This window comes from Gasterosteus aculeatus, chromosome 15, assembly GCF_964276395.1.
Source record: "Gasterosteus aculeatus chromosome 15, fGasAcu3.hap1.1, whole genome shotgun sequence".
In the NCBI taxonomy this organism is placed as follows: domain Eukaryota; kingdom Metazoa; phylum Chordata; class Actinopteri; order Perciformes; family Gasterosteidae; genus Gasterosteus; species Gasterosteus aculeatus.
Window position 1 is genome coordinate 13,407,224 of NC_135703.1, and position 17,800 is coordinate 13,425,023.

Here is a 17,800-nt window from a genome sequence, read left to right on the forward strand (position 1 = left end):
GCAAACTTATTCACGTGAAAATTGTTGATGATGAGGAGTATGAGAAAAACAAGAACTTCTTCCTGGAGCTGGCTGAGCCTCGCATGGTAGACATGAGTCTGCAGAAAGGTGCAGTACTGAACCTCTTTCTTCTTCTCTTGTCATTTTCTCTGTCTCCCGCTTTCACGCGTTGTCAGTGTCTGTTTTCTCTCGCTGTTAGTCCGCTTTGTTCACTTCTTCCTTTTACCTGCCTTTGACTCTGCTGTCCCCCCCCTTCCTCCCCCCCCGCCTCCCTCTTCTTCCACACACACCACCGTGCACCCAAGAACTCTGTGTCTCTACGCCATGCTTTCGCATTACAGCTGAAACGTAAATCACTAACGCTCCATCAGCATCACAATGGCAGCCTCCCTCGACGACGTGGTCGTCTGCATATGTGGGGAACGCGGAGTCTCGGCGATGCCATCATTCACCATCTCCATGCAGCATAAACACAGCCATTATTATGTAAAGGCACGTTTTACCTAAATGCAGTCTAGTAGCGTGCAGTCAAGTGTGCGCCGGTCGGGTGTGAAAATACAAGCAAATGGATGTTGGTGAGATGAGATTATTGATTTACTTCGCGCCGTGAGGATGCGAAGCTCACAGGACTGTTTGAATTTAAAAGTTGGTTTGAAAGTGTAACTTTATGAAGGAGCTCTTCTTCCTGATGGTATCTGGTGCAGCGCATTCTGAGGTCATAGATCGTATTCCTCTGCACGCCAAGCTTGTCTTTAGGCGTCCTTTTTTTTGCAGTCAGGTGAATATAGAAATGAAAGTAGGACACGGGGATGTTCAAATCAAAGTAAGTTTTCGTCATAAGTTTTGTTTGTTTTCTTCTTGTTGTTAATGTCTGCTGAAAGAAGCCAACGGGCTTTTTGCGCACCGTTATCTAATGCGCTGTTATCTAACCGTGCTCGAGGCCAAGGGGGGACGGCAGAGGCTCACAAGCTGGTGCACAGGGTGCAGGATGTTATTGGGTCCGGCAACGCGTCGGCTCCCTGCGTTCTCAGAGGAAGAGTCATGATGAAGAGAAGTTACTAGGCAGGCGTTTATGAGTGACAGCTGCATCCTTCCAAACCGCGCCGCGCTGCTCTTTGATGCTTGTCGTTGTTTTTTCTTTTTTTAATGATCTTTCTGCTTCGGTGCAGGTTTCATGCACACGCTGATGAACACAAAAGCTCTTTTTAGCGGTTTGCGATATCAGCAAACTCGGATGCGTTGAACATCTGCATTAGATGTTGAACATTGTTCATTTCTCGGAACAGAAGCCAAACTCAATTTACTTAATGCAAAGTTGAATGTAACACATTATTTTATTAGCGGATGTCTTCATTAACTATCGATTAGGAATAACGCATGTGACCTCATAGCGAAGGCTGCGCTTCCCCTGGTTTTCAATGTGGCTGCTAAACGCGCATTTAAGAAGTGGACGTGCTCATCATGACGTCTTTTTTATTTCCAAGTACGACCAAACGCAGAATAAGACATTTTTAGGGGACCAAGAGGCTCACAAACAACTTCCATTCTCAATCACATGGCCGGCCCGCCCTGAAGCACAGTTAGCAACGTTTATTGACTGAATCACTCATATATAATTAGGGCCATTTTCTCATGAACATACAGTCAGACTTATTTTGCAATCAGAGGAGTCGGCCCCCGATGGTCAGTAGGGGGGTTGCAAGTTTAAAGCTCTTCCTAATTGGCTTCACTTCAGCGGCTGCTGCCTTGACGAGCTGAGCTGCATACGCTGTCTGCTAGCTGCAGCCTCGAGAGTGTGCGTGTGTTCTGCATCCTTCCGAGGACACACGCCAAGTTCACGTGTCAGGATTGTTACGGACAGAATAGGTGTGGAGGCAAGGCGAGGAAGGGAGGGCTGTCTGCCCTGACGGAGGCAGAGGTGGAGAGGTGACGACGGACAGAGCTAAAGATGACACATGCCGACATGCATGCCGGTTTAGTGTGAACAGATCTAAAACCAAGCTTCTCTGTCGGGCCCATGCGCTGACGGGAAACCTTGAGCGGGTTTAGTGTTCTCTCCGGGCTCCTGGAGCTCAGAGCGTCCTGGGATCGTCGCTCATGGAGAAAAGATGGAGCGTAAAACAGCGAAGCACCTTTGCACCTGTTTCCTTGTCGTCATACTCGTGCATATTTATAGCACACACTGAGTTTCTCACTCCGATACTGGAAAGAGGGCAACACAACTGTGGCGCTAATGAAAGTGCAGACAGTATTGACAATGAGTAATACCTAGATTTCTTTTAATGCAGAAGGTAATGAATGTTTGATCAAGGGTAATACATGTTTGATCCATATATGATGAGGAGGTAATGAAAAAGCAGGATCATCTTTTATGAATTTGCTCGTGCTGATGAAATTGCTTTGATTCCAAATTATAGAAAAGTCGAGGCGGTGTTTAGCAGGGGGGTTAAACATATTACCCTGTTGCCACAGTGGGTGCGGCTGGATTGCAGTGATTTGAATGATAGGATAATTTCTCACTTTTCATATATAATGTGCCGCTAATATTGTTGTTCATAACCGCTGATGTGGTGCTGATTGGGTTCGTTTCTCTCCTTATTAAAGCCGGAGTGGGGCAGCAGAAATGATGAATATTCTATGAGAGTCTTTGTTTTATTTGGTATTTCTTTTTATATTCAACGGCCCTGCTCCATTTTCCAGCTCAGCCTTTCAATCAACAGCGCTGCGCTACAAAGGCCTCTCGCATTGTTTTTTTGTGTTTTTTAACAGATTATTTCTCTATTATAGATGACTGAAATAGAAGCACCAAAATGATTCTCAGATCTCACTTGAACTCTCTGATGTTTTCATGTATTACGAGCAGTTGCATCACTTATTGTAACTTTTACAGATTTGCTCACTCGGGACGCCGACAGCAGAAGTTGGCAGACGCGAGTGAGTTGGAAGCAGGTCTGAGTTTGGACAGCGCGCGCGTGTGTGTGTGTGTGTGTGTGTGTGTGTGTGTGTGTGTGTGATGGAAGCAATCAAGCCAACAGTCACCCTGACCTGTCAGTCTGGAGTGGTGTACCGACGGCTCCAGCTACGCCCTTCTCCAACACTGCTGCTCCAACACTGCAGAGTCAGAGAGGGAGTCGCTCCCCGGTCCGCACGCGGCCTCGCGGGACGTCGTCCTGGAGGCATGTTGATGACGCGGCCTGATGGCTTTGAAAAGGTTTATTCAAGCAGCTAATTTGCGCAGGTGCCAATTTCCACTCTCGCTTAACATCAGCCAGCTGGACAAAGACCCCTTTTCCACCAAAAATGTGCACGTGTGAGATCATGTGGTGTAATCTCTAGCAGGAATTTAGCTGGATAACAATTGATTTGATTTAAAATTTGGTTTCTTTGCATTCCAGCCTGTCTCTAGAACGTGCTATCAAAACTTCACGTACGAGCACAATAATACAAATAATAAACATTAGGAGAACAATAGGCGCTAATAATCGATAAACTCTTCTTCTCTGGTGAGTTATGTTCACCATCATAGGTGCTTTGGTTAGTACAATTACAACAATTATAATGTGACAGTGGTTACTTTAAAAAAATATATCTGTCCCCTTCAGTCTGTCTTTCAAGCTGAAGGAGTAACAGACCAGGATCTCCTGTTAGTGGAATCTGGTTCCTTTAGAGATGCAGGCACTTTCTTTTCACATCCAATTCAACTAAACCAGAATTGGTGATTATGGTAAAAAACCTAGATAGACTTGGATGCATTGGATGCATTTCCTTTCTGTTGAGTTTGAATGCGTTTGGATGTAAAAACGACTGTTGGCCGATTGAGATACGTCAAGAGAGTGTCTGAAGAAATCATTCAACGTGTTTGTTGGGCTGTGAAGTGTAGGACCTTGAAATGACACTGCAAAGGTCTCCTGCAGAGCAGTCTGTTGCATCGTGGCCGTTCCTCCTGCACCTCAGCGCGCGCGTCTTCTGCTCGTGCATGAACCTGAACAAACACTAAAGTGACGTGTTTCTGGAATGTGTATCAACACATTTCTGTGTGTGTGTGTGTGTTCACATGTGCCAGTGCATACGGCTGTAGGATTAATGCCCGAGAGCCCTCCCCCAAACCTCCCTCCCCTGCCACTTTACATTCAAATCATGCCGAGCGTGGGGAAATGTGCCACCCATCAGCCTCCTCTCTCAGAGTGAGCTCTTGTGGCATCTGAGGGCACTTCACATGCTGTTGTTTGAGCTTGGCTGAGTTCTTCTCGCGGTCCGCATCTCTCACACACACACACACACACACACATCCATTACCTCCAAATGAGCTGTGAGTCACATTGTGGAGGGATTGTGAGCCAAAGCAACTCTGAACTCCAGCAGAGATGTTTTGAGCATTATTGAAAACAAACCGGAGAGGCCTTTACAGTGCGGGGGTGTTTTTTTTCTTTGTGTGATTATTTAGAACGTTGATATTTATTTTTAAATTGTAGTTTCTGTTGTGTATACTTCCAGTAAAGATGAGAACCAATTCCTCTTTTAGCAGGATTTTTTCTTTACAAGCCTAAAATAAGTTCTGTCGTTGACGCCAGCTTAAAAGATGTTAAGAGTAAATTCCCCTCAAGCATTTCTTTTAACCAAAGGCAGTTAAAAGTGGCTAAATTATACTTCTAAAGTGCATCAAGCCAACTATTCGATTGTGTTTGTTCTGACTGTCATGCAGCCGTGTCGTAGTTCCTTCATAGTCTAACGTTAGCTTTTTACTTCTAGTGGTTGGATCCAGACTTCAAAACAACAAAGGTAGTGTTCATTTCTAAAGATAATCTCGATGAACAAAGGGTTTGGGTGCCATAAATGTGTCTTTGCAAGAAAGCTTATTTTCTACGATTCTAAAATCCAGATCCACTCCTTTTGTTCTTACCTTTCACAATAAAAGCCCTGACGTACAATATTTACGTGTTTGCATCTCAAAATCTTGGCGGCGTTTATTTGCCGTATTCCTAGTGTGTAGAGGCATCCTAACATAGAGAAGAAACAGGTTTTAATCCGTCAGAGACACGACTGCAGACCTACATTCTGAAACGCAACAATCTCAGAACTTGTTTCTCGAGACATCGACTCAATCAGCTGATCAGCTTCTGAACTTTATACAATCGCATCTCGGTTTGACCTCTTATGGTCACCTCCACATTGAGTCATGCGTTCATAGTCATTTTATTATTATGTTATTGTAAATAACTTCTTGGTCTGATTGAAAGGCACTTATAAATACAATACATGATTATTACTAGAAGTAGCTGCTGCTATTGGTACAAAGCAGAAGTCGTAGTTTTAGAGAAGAAATAGCGATGTCGTTTAGCGCCATAATAACCATCCAAGTGGAAAAAGTTATTCCTCATGGCTAATTTTATGCAAGCTGTGACTAAGGATTTTTACATAACGTTTGACAACCTGTTGCTACTGCTGAGATATAATTATTCCTGCACTCCATCTAGGTGTGATTTCATGAAGCTTCTCTTCATGTTTGTGTTATTTCGCAGCAGTAAGTACATGTAACACCACTATTAAATATCGATTACATTTGAGAGAAGAACATCCCTCTGAGGTTTGGTTTAGTAACCACCAGAGGTTTCCCGTGAGCCTCCACAGAAACCTCTTTTAACGCTTTCCCATCTTATAGTGATGGAACCAGGAGAACATAGTACCCGAGTTGGACTTCATCATATTGCCTTTCACAGAGGTCACAGCCTGCATCATCTCTATGACTCAGCGGGTTTCATGAACCTGCCTTTTGTGTGGCTGTAAAAGCTTATCATCCTTTTGTTGGCGGTCAACCCGGATTTGACCTCCAATGGATCTCTTCCTTACAGCGTTCTCTCCGTGTTTAAAGGAAAGTGCCATTTGCTTCCTCACCACAGTGAAATGCAAAGCTGGAGGCAGCGTAGGATTAGAACCATGACAAATGAAAGGCAGCAGTAGTCCTGTGGGTGAAAATGAAGCTCTCAGGCTTCATCTTAATACCTACAAGGCTTTCAAATTAATTAGTTGTTTTTATAGATACATTTAATGTCTTTGTCTTCATTGTTTGTATAAGGTTCGGCAGCTCGACTTCCCGGTCCTGCTGGTCTGTCTGTTACATACACCAATACGTTTGATTTAATGACAATTACAAAGGCAACGCAACTCTCAAATAACCATTGATCAACGTTAGATTCTATAGTCACATTGATCCCTGAGCTTAAACATAGAGATCATACGTGTTGGAACACCCTTCCTCGCCTCTGGGGCCCTCACGTCTGTTCAGAGGGCTCGAGCCTGCAGGAACTCTAAATGACTGGTATTGAATCAATTAGCTGCCTAATTGGGCCGAGATAAAGACCCCATTTTCTTATCGCCAGCCCACCAGTCATTACAGATGCCACTGGGGATCTCCCAGTGGACGTGCCAGAGGGTCAGAGCGAAGCCGCCAGTGCTTTTCTGGCAATCTCACTGTAATCTAAGTAGCGTAGTGCAGTAGTATATAGTGGGAAACATCATGCAGGGATTCATTGGAATCAATTAGTTGTCACTAACTTAAAATTGTACTCATTTCAAGCAAATTCTATTTATAGTTGTAGTGGTTTCTCATATTGATAATAATGAAAACAACCATGATGACCGTTGAATTGGCTGGGATTATATTTTCTTTCCATTATTCTTTAATGAAATACTCTTGTAACATCTCGTGCGCTACAGCATGTAATTTACTATATATATATCCTTTAACGTTATGCCAACATGCAATACACCATTTAAAAACAAGGTCCGTCATGTGCGGCTGTCGCAGGTCTGCAGTAAACACCGTTTACCGCTGGTTCTGGTTTGTTATGATTAGGATTTTCTCGCATGATTCTGCAATTTTTTAATGATACTTTCATTGTTAAATCCAGCGGGCTGATTTTGTTTGGTAGAATAATTGTTTTAATATAGCCAACTCTCTGTTCCCAATGTTACCAACTCAAGCTTTAAGGCATCAGGAAAAAAAAAACACTGCTTTCAGCTTCAAACATTTACAGTGCAGAAAAGGACACAACAGACAGCGAATTAGTTTGTTCAGCACCATTTTGTCCTCGGCCCCTTTTCCTGGAGGACGGGACAGGCGGCCTGCAGGGTAATGTTTACTAAAGCTTTTGCAGAAACCCTATCCCTCCTTTTGTCTGTTTTTATGTCCTGACTGATTAAAAACGGAGGCCTGCGCTGTTTTCGGGGCGGTGGATTACATCGCTGCCTGCCTGATTGCAGAGCGGAACCTCCCACAGGTTGTGAGGACACATCTGTTACCCAGAGGCCCCCCGGGGAAGCAGAGTGAGTGTTTTTACCATCTGAACGGACGAGCAGAGAGGAAGCTCCTCTTTGTCCGCAATCCTCTCGATGACAGATAGGAAGAGAAAATCTGAAAATCTGCGGATTACATGTAATTTGCAGATCAAATGACACGTTTCACGTGGGTCTGTATTTAATTCCATTCAGGACGGGCTTTGCTTAATGAGCCTTTATACCTTGATACGCATCGCTGTACAATGAAACCTCCCACAAAGCAGTTCATTATTACCTAAAGTAATGATTCACATGAGCCAGTAATCTGCTAAATCCTGCCGCTCTAACTCGTTCTAAATCGGGGGTTCTGGGATTTGGTCCTCGTCTGGGCAACTGAAGCGTCAGAGGGGGTGAGAGCTGGGCGAGTGAGCGATGGGGAACAGCTGGTGCTCTCCGCAGGAGCCGCAACCTCAGCACCTGTTGGCAAATGATTCAGGGACGTGACCCTGAAGACCTCGCTCGATTATGTGAACACTACAGAATTTAGGCGGAGCGGAAGAAGAGGATGGTGGATGGATGAGGACAGTGGATTGACTTTGAAAACTCCCTCACGGGATACAGATATACTGGTTTTAGCTTTTAAATCTGTTCCATTTAAGTAGGAGAAGGAAAAGAAAAGCAAACTTGAGTCAACGTGTGTTTGTTGCATTACATGCGCTCTTTTCTCTCCAAACTTTAACTTCTGATCCAATGCCCGCAGCAAACTGCAATTACCACCATTAGCAAATTAGCAAAGATAGTAAAAAAAATATTTAGTTGTGAATCCACAGTGTTTGATTAAACGAGAGGAGCAGGCTTATAGCATCCTTGCAAAGACTTTCACTGACGAAAAGACGATTTTGCTTTCGGTTTACCGTGTGACTTCTGGTGTGTTTATGCCTTTTTGTGTTTTTTTTGTAGTTTTCAGTGCAGAGTGGATTGGAGGAGTCTCACTGGGTGCCTGTTTTCGAGTCTTCATGCTAAGCTATGCTAAGTTAGCCAGCTGCTTTAAGCCAGTTATTGCCACATTAGTTAGCCAGAAGAAAGAAAGATATACATTGTAACCAAAGCAAAAGAGGGATAACACACTTGATCCAAACTTAAGTGGACATCACCTTTGTAGGCGCGGGAAATGAAGGTCTCTCACCATTGTTACTTTTTCTGTTGTTGTTTTTTTCTGGTTGTTATCTTGGTTCAAGTTGGTGTTAGAACACTGCTTCAATTGAATGATCATGAACCACGAGGGAGTTACACACTGCATGACCACGTGTGTGGTGTGAATGAAGCTTGAAGTTGAAGAAATAACTGCAACACAGCGTTAATACAAAATACGCTTGGCTGCAGCGCGTAAACACTACATGAAATTTAGTCAATTAGCACTGATGGAGATACAATGCAGGGCTTTGAATATTTTATTTCTTCTCAAGATGACTACTTTGATATTTGAGATCAAGCTGTAAATATCTCTGATGCGCTATATTTTCTCTAGTCCTAATTGCAGGGGGTCTGTGTTGCACACCTGCCTCGTGATCTTGCGTCAGTCCTGGTGGGCGGTTGGCAGTTTGCTCACAGTCAAAAATCTCTTAAATCCTTTCTCTGTTGTCAGTAAAGGTTCGTTCTTGTCTTATTTTAAAAGTGCACAGGGGCCTCTTTGAATACCGATGACACAATTAATGCTGCAATACGAGAGGGATTACCTGAAGATGTCAAGAGACTTCCAAAATTAGAGTGGTGTGACACTGCTATGCCCTATGCGAGAAATGGATTTAAGTAAAGATTCTGATGTAATCGTAAAATTCGCCCCGGGGACTTTCAGTCACAGGTGACCTGCAGGATTCAGTCGCTGAGTCCGGATGTGGTTGCAGGTTTTTCTTTGCGTACGTGAGTCTGTGTTTGCAAATTGCTGAATCTAATGAGGAACATGTGTAAAGATCTGCTGACAAATACAACTGACTTTTTCTTTTGCCACCCATCCCGCCTTTCTCAGTCCAGTCAAAGCCTACGTATTGCGACGGGTTTGGAGTTGGTGGTTATGGGATATCGGCAGATGGGTGTTCACCTTCCCGCCTGCTCCACCAGCCGTGGCACAAATGTCACGACTCAGAGGGCCTCCGGTTGCCTCAGTGCCACGGAGAAATCACACTGGCACGGATGAATAGATTTAATTCAAATGGGAGCCCGGCGCTATTCATGCATTCGCAGACCCCGGCTTCATTAAAGCTGCACTTCTTTCTGGGGTCATGAGGAGGAATGTCAGAGGCAGGGTGTGACATGATAATAAAGGTTATGAAGTGTTAATGCCCTTTCTACATTACTGGCCTCCTTTGATTGAAGAAATAGCCATTTAAAAGTTGGGGAGCTGCGTTATTAAAGTCGGGATCCTTCAGATTTTAGTCTGACTTAATTTTGCGACATATGTGGTTACCGTGGTAACAGTGGAAGAAGATGCTGCCTCGTCTGTTCAGCGCAGCCAAACAAACTTCATTTATTTTAATAAAGGTGTCAGTCAATAACCAAGTCTTCTGTGTCCTGCTATCGAGTAGTTGCTCACAAAATAGCAGGAGAGAGCTGGTTCGCCGGCCGAGCATTTGGAGGTGTTCGGCTGTGGTGAACGATTGCAGTTTGCACGAACCTCAACTACTAATGCTTCTTTATGATAAAAGTCAATCGCGTTGCCCCTGTGAAAGCAGCAGCAGTAGAAGGTTACTTCATTCTGCTCTGTGGTGGTGTGAAAACCTTTAAGGCATTAATGAAATCAAGCTTTTGCTGGATTGCATGCATGCATACTTTCCTGTGAAGGAAAATAGTTTCAAAAACAAACTTGTGATTTAATCAAAAAACATGATTTTAGGTTTACATTCAAAAACTGTATTATGTGTGTTGCTTGGGCACTGATGAAAATGATAGTAGCCGGAGGACTCGGGCGCACAAACGGATGTCACAGTCACAGATGGGTTTTATTCTTGGACGTGTCGAGGACAAACAAGGTTCGTCACACAAAATTGGTGGAAAGCCAAGCTACAAAAGGGTCGGAAAGAAACAGGATCCAAAAACGTAACAGGGTCGTAGACTTGGATCCAAAAAACAAACTGGCCTAGGAACAAAAAGGTGCTGGCACGCTTGACGAACGGTACAAGACGAACTGGCAACAAACAACACAGCGCGCAAGGAGTCAAGGAGACACAGGTGGACACAGCAGGGAAGGACGGCTGCACTCAGCACACCGGGAAGGGTAATAAAGACACCGGGAACAAGAGGGAGGCATTGTGGGTGTGCAGACAATTAGGAATCATAATAAAAATGGAGGTTAATTAAAAAAGCCACTGAACTAACTAAATGAGTCCTGACAACCAAAGGATTTCAGGAGTAGTTGTCACTTGTTTTGCAGTATCAGTTCATACGGAGAAGATATAAAGGAGGCTTTTCCCTCTTTGCTGGCTCGGAGCTTCTGTCAGAGCGGCATTGATTGTATCAACATGCAATTAAATGGTAATTCAGTGATGTGGTGTTATTGTGGGAAGCAGCGCATGAGCAGCCCTTTAATTATCCCTGATTGTGATTACAACGTCGCCTTATCTTTATGTCCATTGTTGGCCCAACTTTCCACGAATCAAGCCAGCAGTGCCGTGTGTTCTTCCAGCAGGTCAGAGCTGAGTCTCCCGGCGCTGATTAGCGTAGGATGTCAGACGACGTGTTGCTGATTTACTGTGTCTGTGCTCTTTCCTCAAGGACAGGGCCTTAAGGCTACTTCAGCCATCTCCACTGCTGCCTTCTTACCCACATCACGCCGGTGTTGTGCACGGGGAGCGGCTTCAGAAGGTTGCCGTATTGTTTTCAAATTAGATTCCTCCGTCTGCTCTAAAATCGGATGCCGCTTTTAAACAAAAAAGCCTTCCTTTGTTCCTTCCGCCTCTTTGTGTCCCAGGTAGAGGTCACAGTCGAAGGACACGACCAGCCGCTTAGCCGGTGACACAAGCGTTTACGCCTTCAGCGCGACCCCCCCCCCCCCCCCCCCCCCCACACACAGGTGGCCTCGACGTGGGCGCGGAGTCACAGATTGCTGTCTCGTAACAGTTACCATGGATCCCGCGCTCTTGTCGGGGGGCTGAAGTGTAATGGATTTAAACCGAACTGTTGCGTTTGGAGCTGGGAGAGGCTGGGAGGAAGAGGGAGGGGGGGGGGGGGGGGGAGCGACAGAAATTAAAAAAGACGGAGAGGCGGAGAGAGACCGGCACAGTCAACCAAAGACACAATGAGCCACAGATAGAGGAGAGGAAGGCGATGGGGAGACGGGGAGGGGGGAGTCGCACTTAAAGCCCTCGCCATCTGTGACGAGGAGCTGGAAGAGAAGTAATTGTTCCTGAGAGGTGTGTGGGGGCTGAGCCATAGATGAGCTGCTACCTACCCGCCGTGCCGGGGCCCCTCGCGGTCTGTCAGGAACCTCTTAACGCACGGCTGAGGGCCGGCGCACGCGCGCCAACCTTCCATGCGGACTCTCATTAAATGTCTGTCGGTAATGATCTCCTCAAATCTCCCGCCTGAGAATTACACCGTACGCCGATGACACACCTCACGCTGGGCGCTTTGCTTCTCTCTCACGGCGGTGAAAGCCTTTCTCTCTCTTTGATGCCGAGCAGCTCCCTATCATGATCTGATTTATTTGGACGGTGTGTAAACGTGTTTGTGGTGATCTGTCCAAGCCAGAGCCTCAGTTTGACGGGATGTCCTGATCGTGTTTGTCAAACAAGTCTCATTTCTCACATCACAAATCCTTTGTTTCGGGAAGAACATTTTAATCCAGTGGCCGAATCCACCATTAATAATAGAACTAAACACATTAAAGCTAAATCTTAAAAATGTGATTTCAGATCTTGAAAACCATTAAGGTTCCAGAGGGATGTGGAGCTGATTCGTCATTGTCTTGGTTCAATACTACAAGTCCAAATACTGTCGTTGCAGAATATTCCCAGCAGCGTTAGCTGGAGTCGTTTAGTGCAAACAGTGCAAAGCACATATTAGCATGCTAGTACTATTTGTTAAATTACAATGGTAAAGATATTAAACATTACACCTGCTTACTTGAGCGTGAGCATGTTAACATACACATCACTGTAGCATTTAGCACTGCGCGTTGCTCCTCTGTAGGTCTGTGTCAGTGTTGCCTCGCAATCCGTCCATATGGCAGCACTTAGTGGGTAAAAGGATGAAGGAATGGGTTTATTGCCCCGTATATCTATTTTTTTAGAACACTGACATTAAAGTTATTGTTCCATATTTTCAGAATAGTCTCGAAAGAATTATTGTGATATTATACTTACATTGCTTAATAATTTGTTTTAATTTTGTGTTAATTCTAGAGGATGTCCCTTCTAGGAATAAGATTCTTTAAATCTACATGATAAAATATTCATATACAGGCTGTCTCATACCCAGAGGGCAAGACATGAAAATATTAACAAAAAACAGTGACTTCCGGCGGTATTCTCTGTGGAAAACGGATAATAATGTAGAAGTTATTAATGTTGACTATGATAAGTGGATATTGAAGGCTTCAGAGGGATCCTTGGGGCTCTGCCGGCGTGAGAAGCCGTTGAGACAGCTCGCGGTCGGCCGTGGCTCATGCGGCGCGCTCTCGGCCGAGCGGGGCTGTTAATCAGGACTCAGGGTTACATCAGTGATGCCGACGAGCGAGACGCTTCCCTCCTTCGTCAACAACTACCTCCGTGTCTGTGTTTGCAAATCTAAGTTATGAGGGAAGAATACAATTTTGAGAAAAAGCTAACTAAGGACATTTTGCTTTATTTCTTAGTGTTAAACAGTTGGATTGACTATTGGATAAAGATTTCAACTGTAGTGATTAATAATAGTTCATATTCAGTGTTCTGATCACATGGAAATCTCGTTTATGTCGATGTGCCATCCGTTGTTATGATGTTTAATGTATTCCATTTAAGCAATGAGTTCCTGGCTGCGATGCCTGCGTGTTCCCAGGATGCTTTGCTCACAGGCCTCTGACTTCCAGCCGCCCCACACGCTACGTCCTCCTGCTAATGTGGCCAACGGCCCCGCAGGACCAACGTCAGCCAACGCACTATCAAATGTATCCTTGGCATGACATTCTCTGCCCTCGTGTGCTGGGAGGCCATTTTCACCGCTGGAAGAGCAGTAAAAGCACAGAGAAGTTCAGTTTTTCAGAGGTGTCACTAGAATCCAAGCTGAAGGAGCGCCTGTAGCTTTTCCTCGCCTCCAACTATGTCACTGTTAACAAAAACTAATGATGGCGCTGAATGCAGGAAGAACTACAGCTGATGATGTTTTTTTAAAATCTATTTATAACACTCCACATGTAATTGTCCTTCAGGTAAAATAACTGCTGCTGTTAAATAACAGTTTAACAGTAGCTTTTTGTCCCTGTATTCATATCTTATATATGAGAAGTGGAACGTGACACTGCCCAACTGTGAAAATGTGAACGTTCACGGGAAATCAAGAGAATTGGGCTCTTAATCTCAAATATTGCCTCATATTTTATTAACGGCTCTGGTGTTCGGAATGAAAAATCTATAATATTGAAATCCACCGCGGCAGTATTTGGGATTAGTTCTTGGTCTTCTTTCCGCCACTGCTAAAAGTTTGTGTGCAAAAGCCCACTTAGTCTTGGTGAGTGAGCAGTGAGCTCGTGAACTGTACATACACGTGTCTTTCTTTTGTTCGCGTGTGTTCGCCGAGTGTGTCTTTGAGTGTAAAGCCTGGTCCGATGACATTATCAGGGTGGGTAATCTGCTCTGTAATTGCCTGCTGCTGACACAGCGGCGAGGCCGATACGGCTGCAGAATAAACAGGCTGTTAACAAGTAGAGGGAGCTCGTCTCCACTTGATCTGCGCGGCGCAGCGTGACATCTGGACCGGACGAATCGGAGAGGTGCATGAAAGCAGCAGAGAGAAGAGGGCAGTGGTGCTTGTGCAAGGCAGAGAAAGGTGTGGGGAAAGGAGACATGAGGTAGTGAGGTAGAGAGATGTGTACTCGTGTGAAGTTTCCATCATTTGCTTTTTATTCCATGTCAAAATGTAATCATTCCACCAACTGCTGCTGAAAATGTTTTCTTTAATTGCTCTGCCTGTACAAGCCGTGGTCAAGTTACATCCCTGCAAACCAAGCACATTGAAACAAGAGCAAATCTGCAACAAGTGCTACCGCCTGCGCTAATGCATCCTCACGTTCATTCTCACAGACACAATTCAGCCTCCCAGGGCGAAAACCGTCGGGGTGGGGGCGCTCAAAAACAACAATCCAAGTTTATTCTACAGAATAAACACACACTATAAAATGTAGATGATCCAATACAATTTGCTTTTGTAAACCATGAACAAATCCATACAGTACAGAGGAGGAAAGCCAACATCCAGTCAGACGAACTGTCCAGTGTAACATGTGGCCAAATAGTTGTTGTGTTAGCTAATGCTACACTCTCTGCTAATACCAGGGAGGAGAAGCGGGCAGGGTGTACAGATCAGGTGACACATTGTGTTGTTTTGGACTCTATAAATGAGTAAACCAGCAAGCCAACCAAAGATGATACGCTAAATAGTCACACACGTCAGTATGTGGTTCAGGAATGTCTAGAGCCGATGAAGATGTAAATCCTTTGTGGAGCACAGAGACAACACATTCCAGGAAAGATGGGAAACCGTCTTAGTAATTCAGTATTTGAGTAAATTGCAAAGCAGAAATACACCAAAGAAATCTCCCTTTTTATATTATTATAAACTGAATATATGTGCATTCGAGACAGGGAAATCACACAGCCACGTAACAACAGTGTATGTTCTTTTTGCTGTTTTCTGAAATCGAATACAACAAAAAACTAATCCAGATAATAATCAGCAAATCAATTACAATTATTCTTTATTGAAGAAACCGGCTGACAAGTAGAACATTCATCAAAGACGTCTTGGAAGTCATTCCTTTGGGACAATTTGAGCACAATAAATTGCTATGAAACCGAAGTTTCAGGTATTGTCTTATATTTTATTTTTATATTGGTTAATAATAGTTCAACAGAAGATAGAGGACATGAGAGAGCCAGAGACATACATTAGAGGGGAATAAAACCAGAAACAACAGAAACTCGAGGGATGAGTAGAGAGGAAGAAGGATTTGTGCGCAGAGATGGGGAGAGACAAAAGAAACGGGACGGAGGCAGGGAAAGGATGGAGGGAGGGACCCTGCCGTGGAGGGAGGACCACCCGAGATTGAGGGAGGAATAGCGTGAGGAACGAGAGCTTGATATGAGAACTGTCCCATGTGAAATGAGGCATATGCACATTAAACCAAATATGGGACCTCATGGTGAAATGATTTATTTTCTGCTTCGTAAAGTAACAGTTTATTTTGGGAAATATGCGTAATTACTTTCTTACAGAGACTTTGACGAGGAGATCAATAACACTCTCACGTCTGCACTGTAAAAATGGAACTACTGGCAGCATCCAAAGACCGAAATTGGGGGAAACGGCCAGCGTGGCTTCTTCCAAAGGTAACAAAACGTACACATTTCACTATGTTACATCTTGTGTTAGGGGTCATGTGGGGAAATTGGCAGGGTCATTCTTGCTGGCTGTTTCCATGTTTTCAGTGTTTGTGTGAAGCTAAGTCAACTGACTATAGTTCATTATGTAACTTAGACCTAAGACGGGTACCAATCTGTTCATTCAAACTATTCCTTTAACAGAGAGGCCAATTAGAGAGACAAGAAAAGTCCCCGAGCAGAGAATATGCTCCATGTGGTTGCATTGTACTGTTAAAAAACATCACAAAGTAATTGTTCAAGGTACTTTACTGAGAACTAAAGTGACGAGAAAGGATCAACCTTGAGTTTGTTCCGGAAGAAGCAGTGACCTCGTACCGCTTTGTGCCCCAGTTTTCAGGCGAGACTCAACCTCCACTCATTCACAACATAAATACCGAGCGTTGTTACTGCTAGAAGCTGCCAATTTTCTTCACAAAGATAGTATTTGTTTACAGTAATTACCCTAATATCTCAAGATGGATGTTACAGATATTTGTCGATGTCAAAATGCTACACGTAGCAACTTTAATTAGCCCAGCAAGATTAAAAACGTGGCTTTTCATCCGTGAAAGACGTCCATCAGGAAGCTGGAGTGAAATCATCCAGCATTCAGTTGAATTATCAGTTCATTCAGTCTAGCGGCGCTGCCTCAGAAGATGAAGTATGGTGTGTACTTAGCATTTTGACTCTTTCCGATTCCATGCCGTCAGAAACATGGATAGAGCACAACAACATGATGGACGCGTTACACGGCCAGCATATTGAAAGATAATAAAGGCAGCCGAAGCATTTGTCTTTGTCATCTTGCTTCTCTCCGACTGTGTGTGTGTGTGTGTGTGTGTGTGAGTGTGTGTGTGTTTGGTGCGAGTCGCGGTGCAGACCGGCGTCGCCTGAACCGTTGTTATTTAACACATCGCTCTGAGCTGCAGGAAAGACTCTGATTGGAAACAGTCTGAGCCAATATGTCTGCAGGTGGATGTACAGTCTGGGCATAAATATCCTCATCCGTGCATTCGTCTGTGTGTGTGTGTGTGTGTGTGTGTGTGTGTGTGTGTGTGTGTGTGCACCTTGGGGAGAGTGATGACTTACCATCGTTTCAGTAGATTATGTCTTTTTAATGAAGCTCCGTGATTGGAGGAAAGACATTCGTTATCCTTTCATGTCTGTGTACCTCTTCCGTCCACGCAGCAGGCCACACGTGCTCCTTTGCTCCTTGCCCTTTGATTCCCCTGACCGTCCACCGCGACGGCCTTTCATCCCTCTATCCTCTTACCTGTCAATGAGCCCTTTGTGGACAGAGCCCGGCCCTTTGAAAGGAACCCCTTTGGAACGTAATCCCGAAGGCGTACTACCCGTGGTGGCTCTGCTGTGACTGTGTGACGCTCCAGGCCAGAGCGCCATGTCAGACGCCATTCTTCCATGACTCAGATTCCTTCCACACCTCATGACATTATTTCTCCATCCTCTTCCATTCATCCTCTCTTTCCTCCTCCAATATCTGAATTTTCCTCTCTCTCAGTCAGTCCTCCATCCATGGTGCTACGTGTATATTCCCTCCACATCCCATCTTGCCTTTAATAATCCTCCTATATTCTCGGTTCCTCTTCTGCCCTCTTGTTATTGGCAATCCCCCCTATCAGTCCATTCCTCTATCAATCCATAAATCCATTCACAAAGACATCATTCATCTTTCCTGCACGCCTCTGTTACCTGTACCACCCTTCCAACCAATTCCTCCACCCGTCCCTCCCACCCCATATATTCACATCCCTCTGTTGCTCCATAAATCCATTAAGCCGTCTCATCATTCCTTCCACCCTGCATCCACCAGAGTCTCCATCTTGTGTACCTCTTTCCTCTCGTTGTGAGTACATGCAGCTCTGGGCGCAGATCACCCTGCAGGCCTCGGCAAAACC

At 44.6% G+C, this 17,800-nt stretch overlaps 1 protein-coding gene across 6 annotated transcripts in view; it reads left to right on the top strand.

The window, feature by feature from the left end:
- Positions 1-17,800, top strand: part of slc8a3 (solute carrier family 8 member 3) — an 87,053-nt gene that overhangs the window by 58,135 nt on the left and 11,118 nt on the right. For 4 of the 6 annotated variants that reach the window (XM_078089781.1, XM_040198752.2, XM_078089783.1 and 1 more), the window contains exons 3-4: positions 2-108; positions 15,738-15,851. In XM_078089781.1, coding sequence (XP_077945907.1) covers positions 2-108; positions 15,738-15,851 — 221 coding nt within the window. The remainder of the gene's footprint in view (position 1; positions 109-15,737; positions 15,852-17,800) is intronic. The other 2 variants (XM_040198755.2, XM_040198756.2) reach the window with 1 other exon arrangement.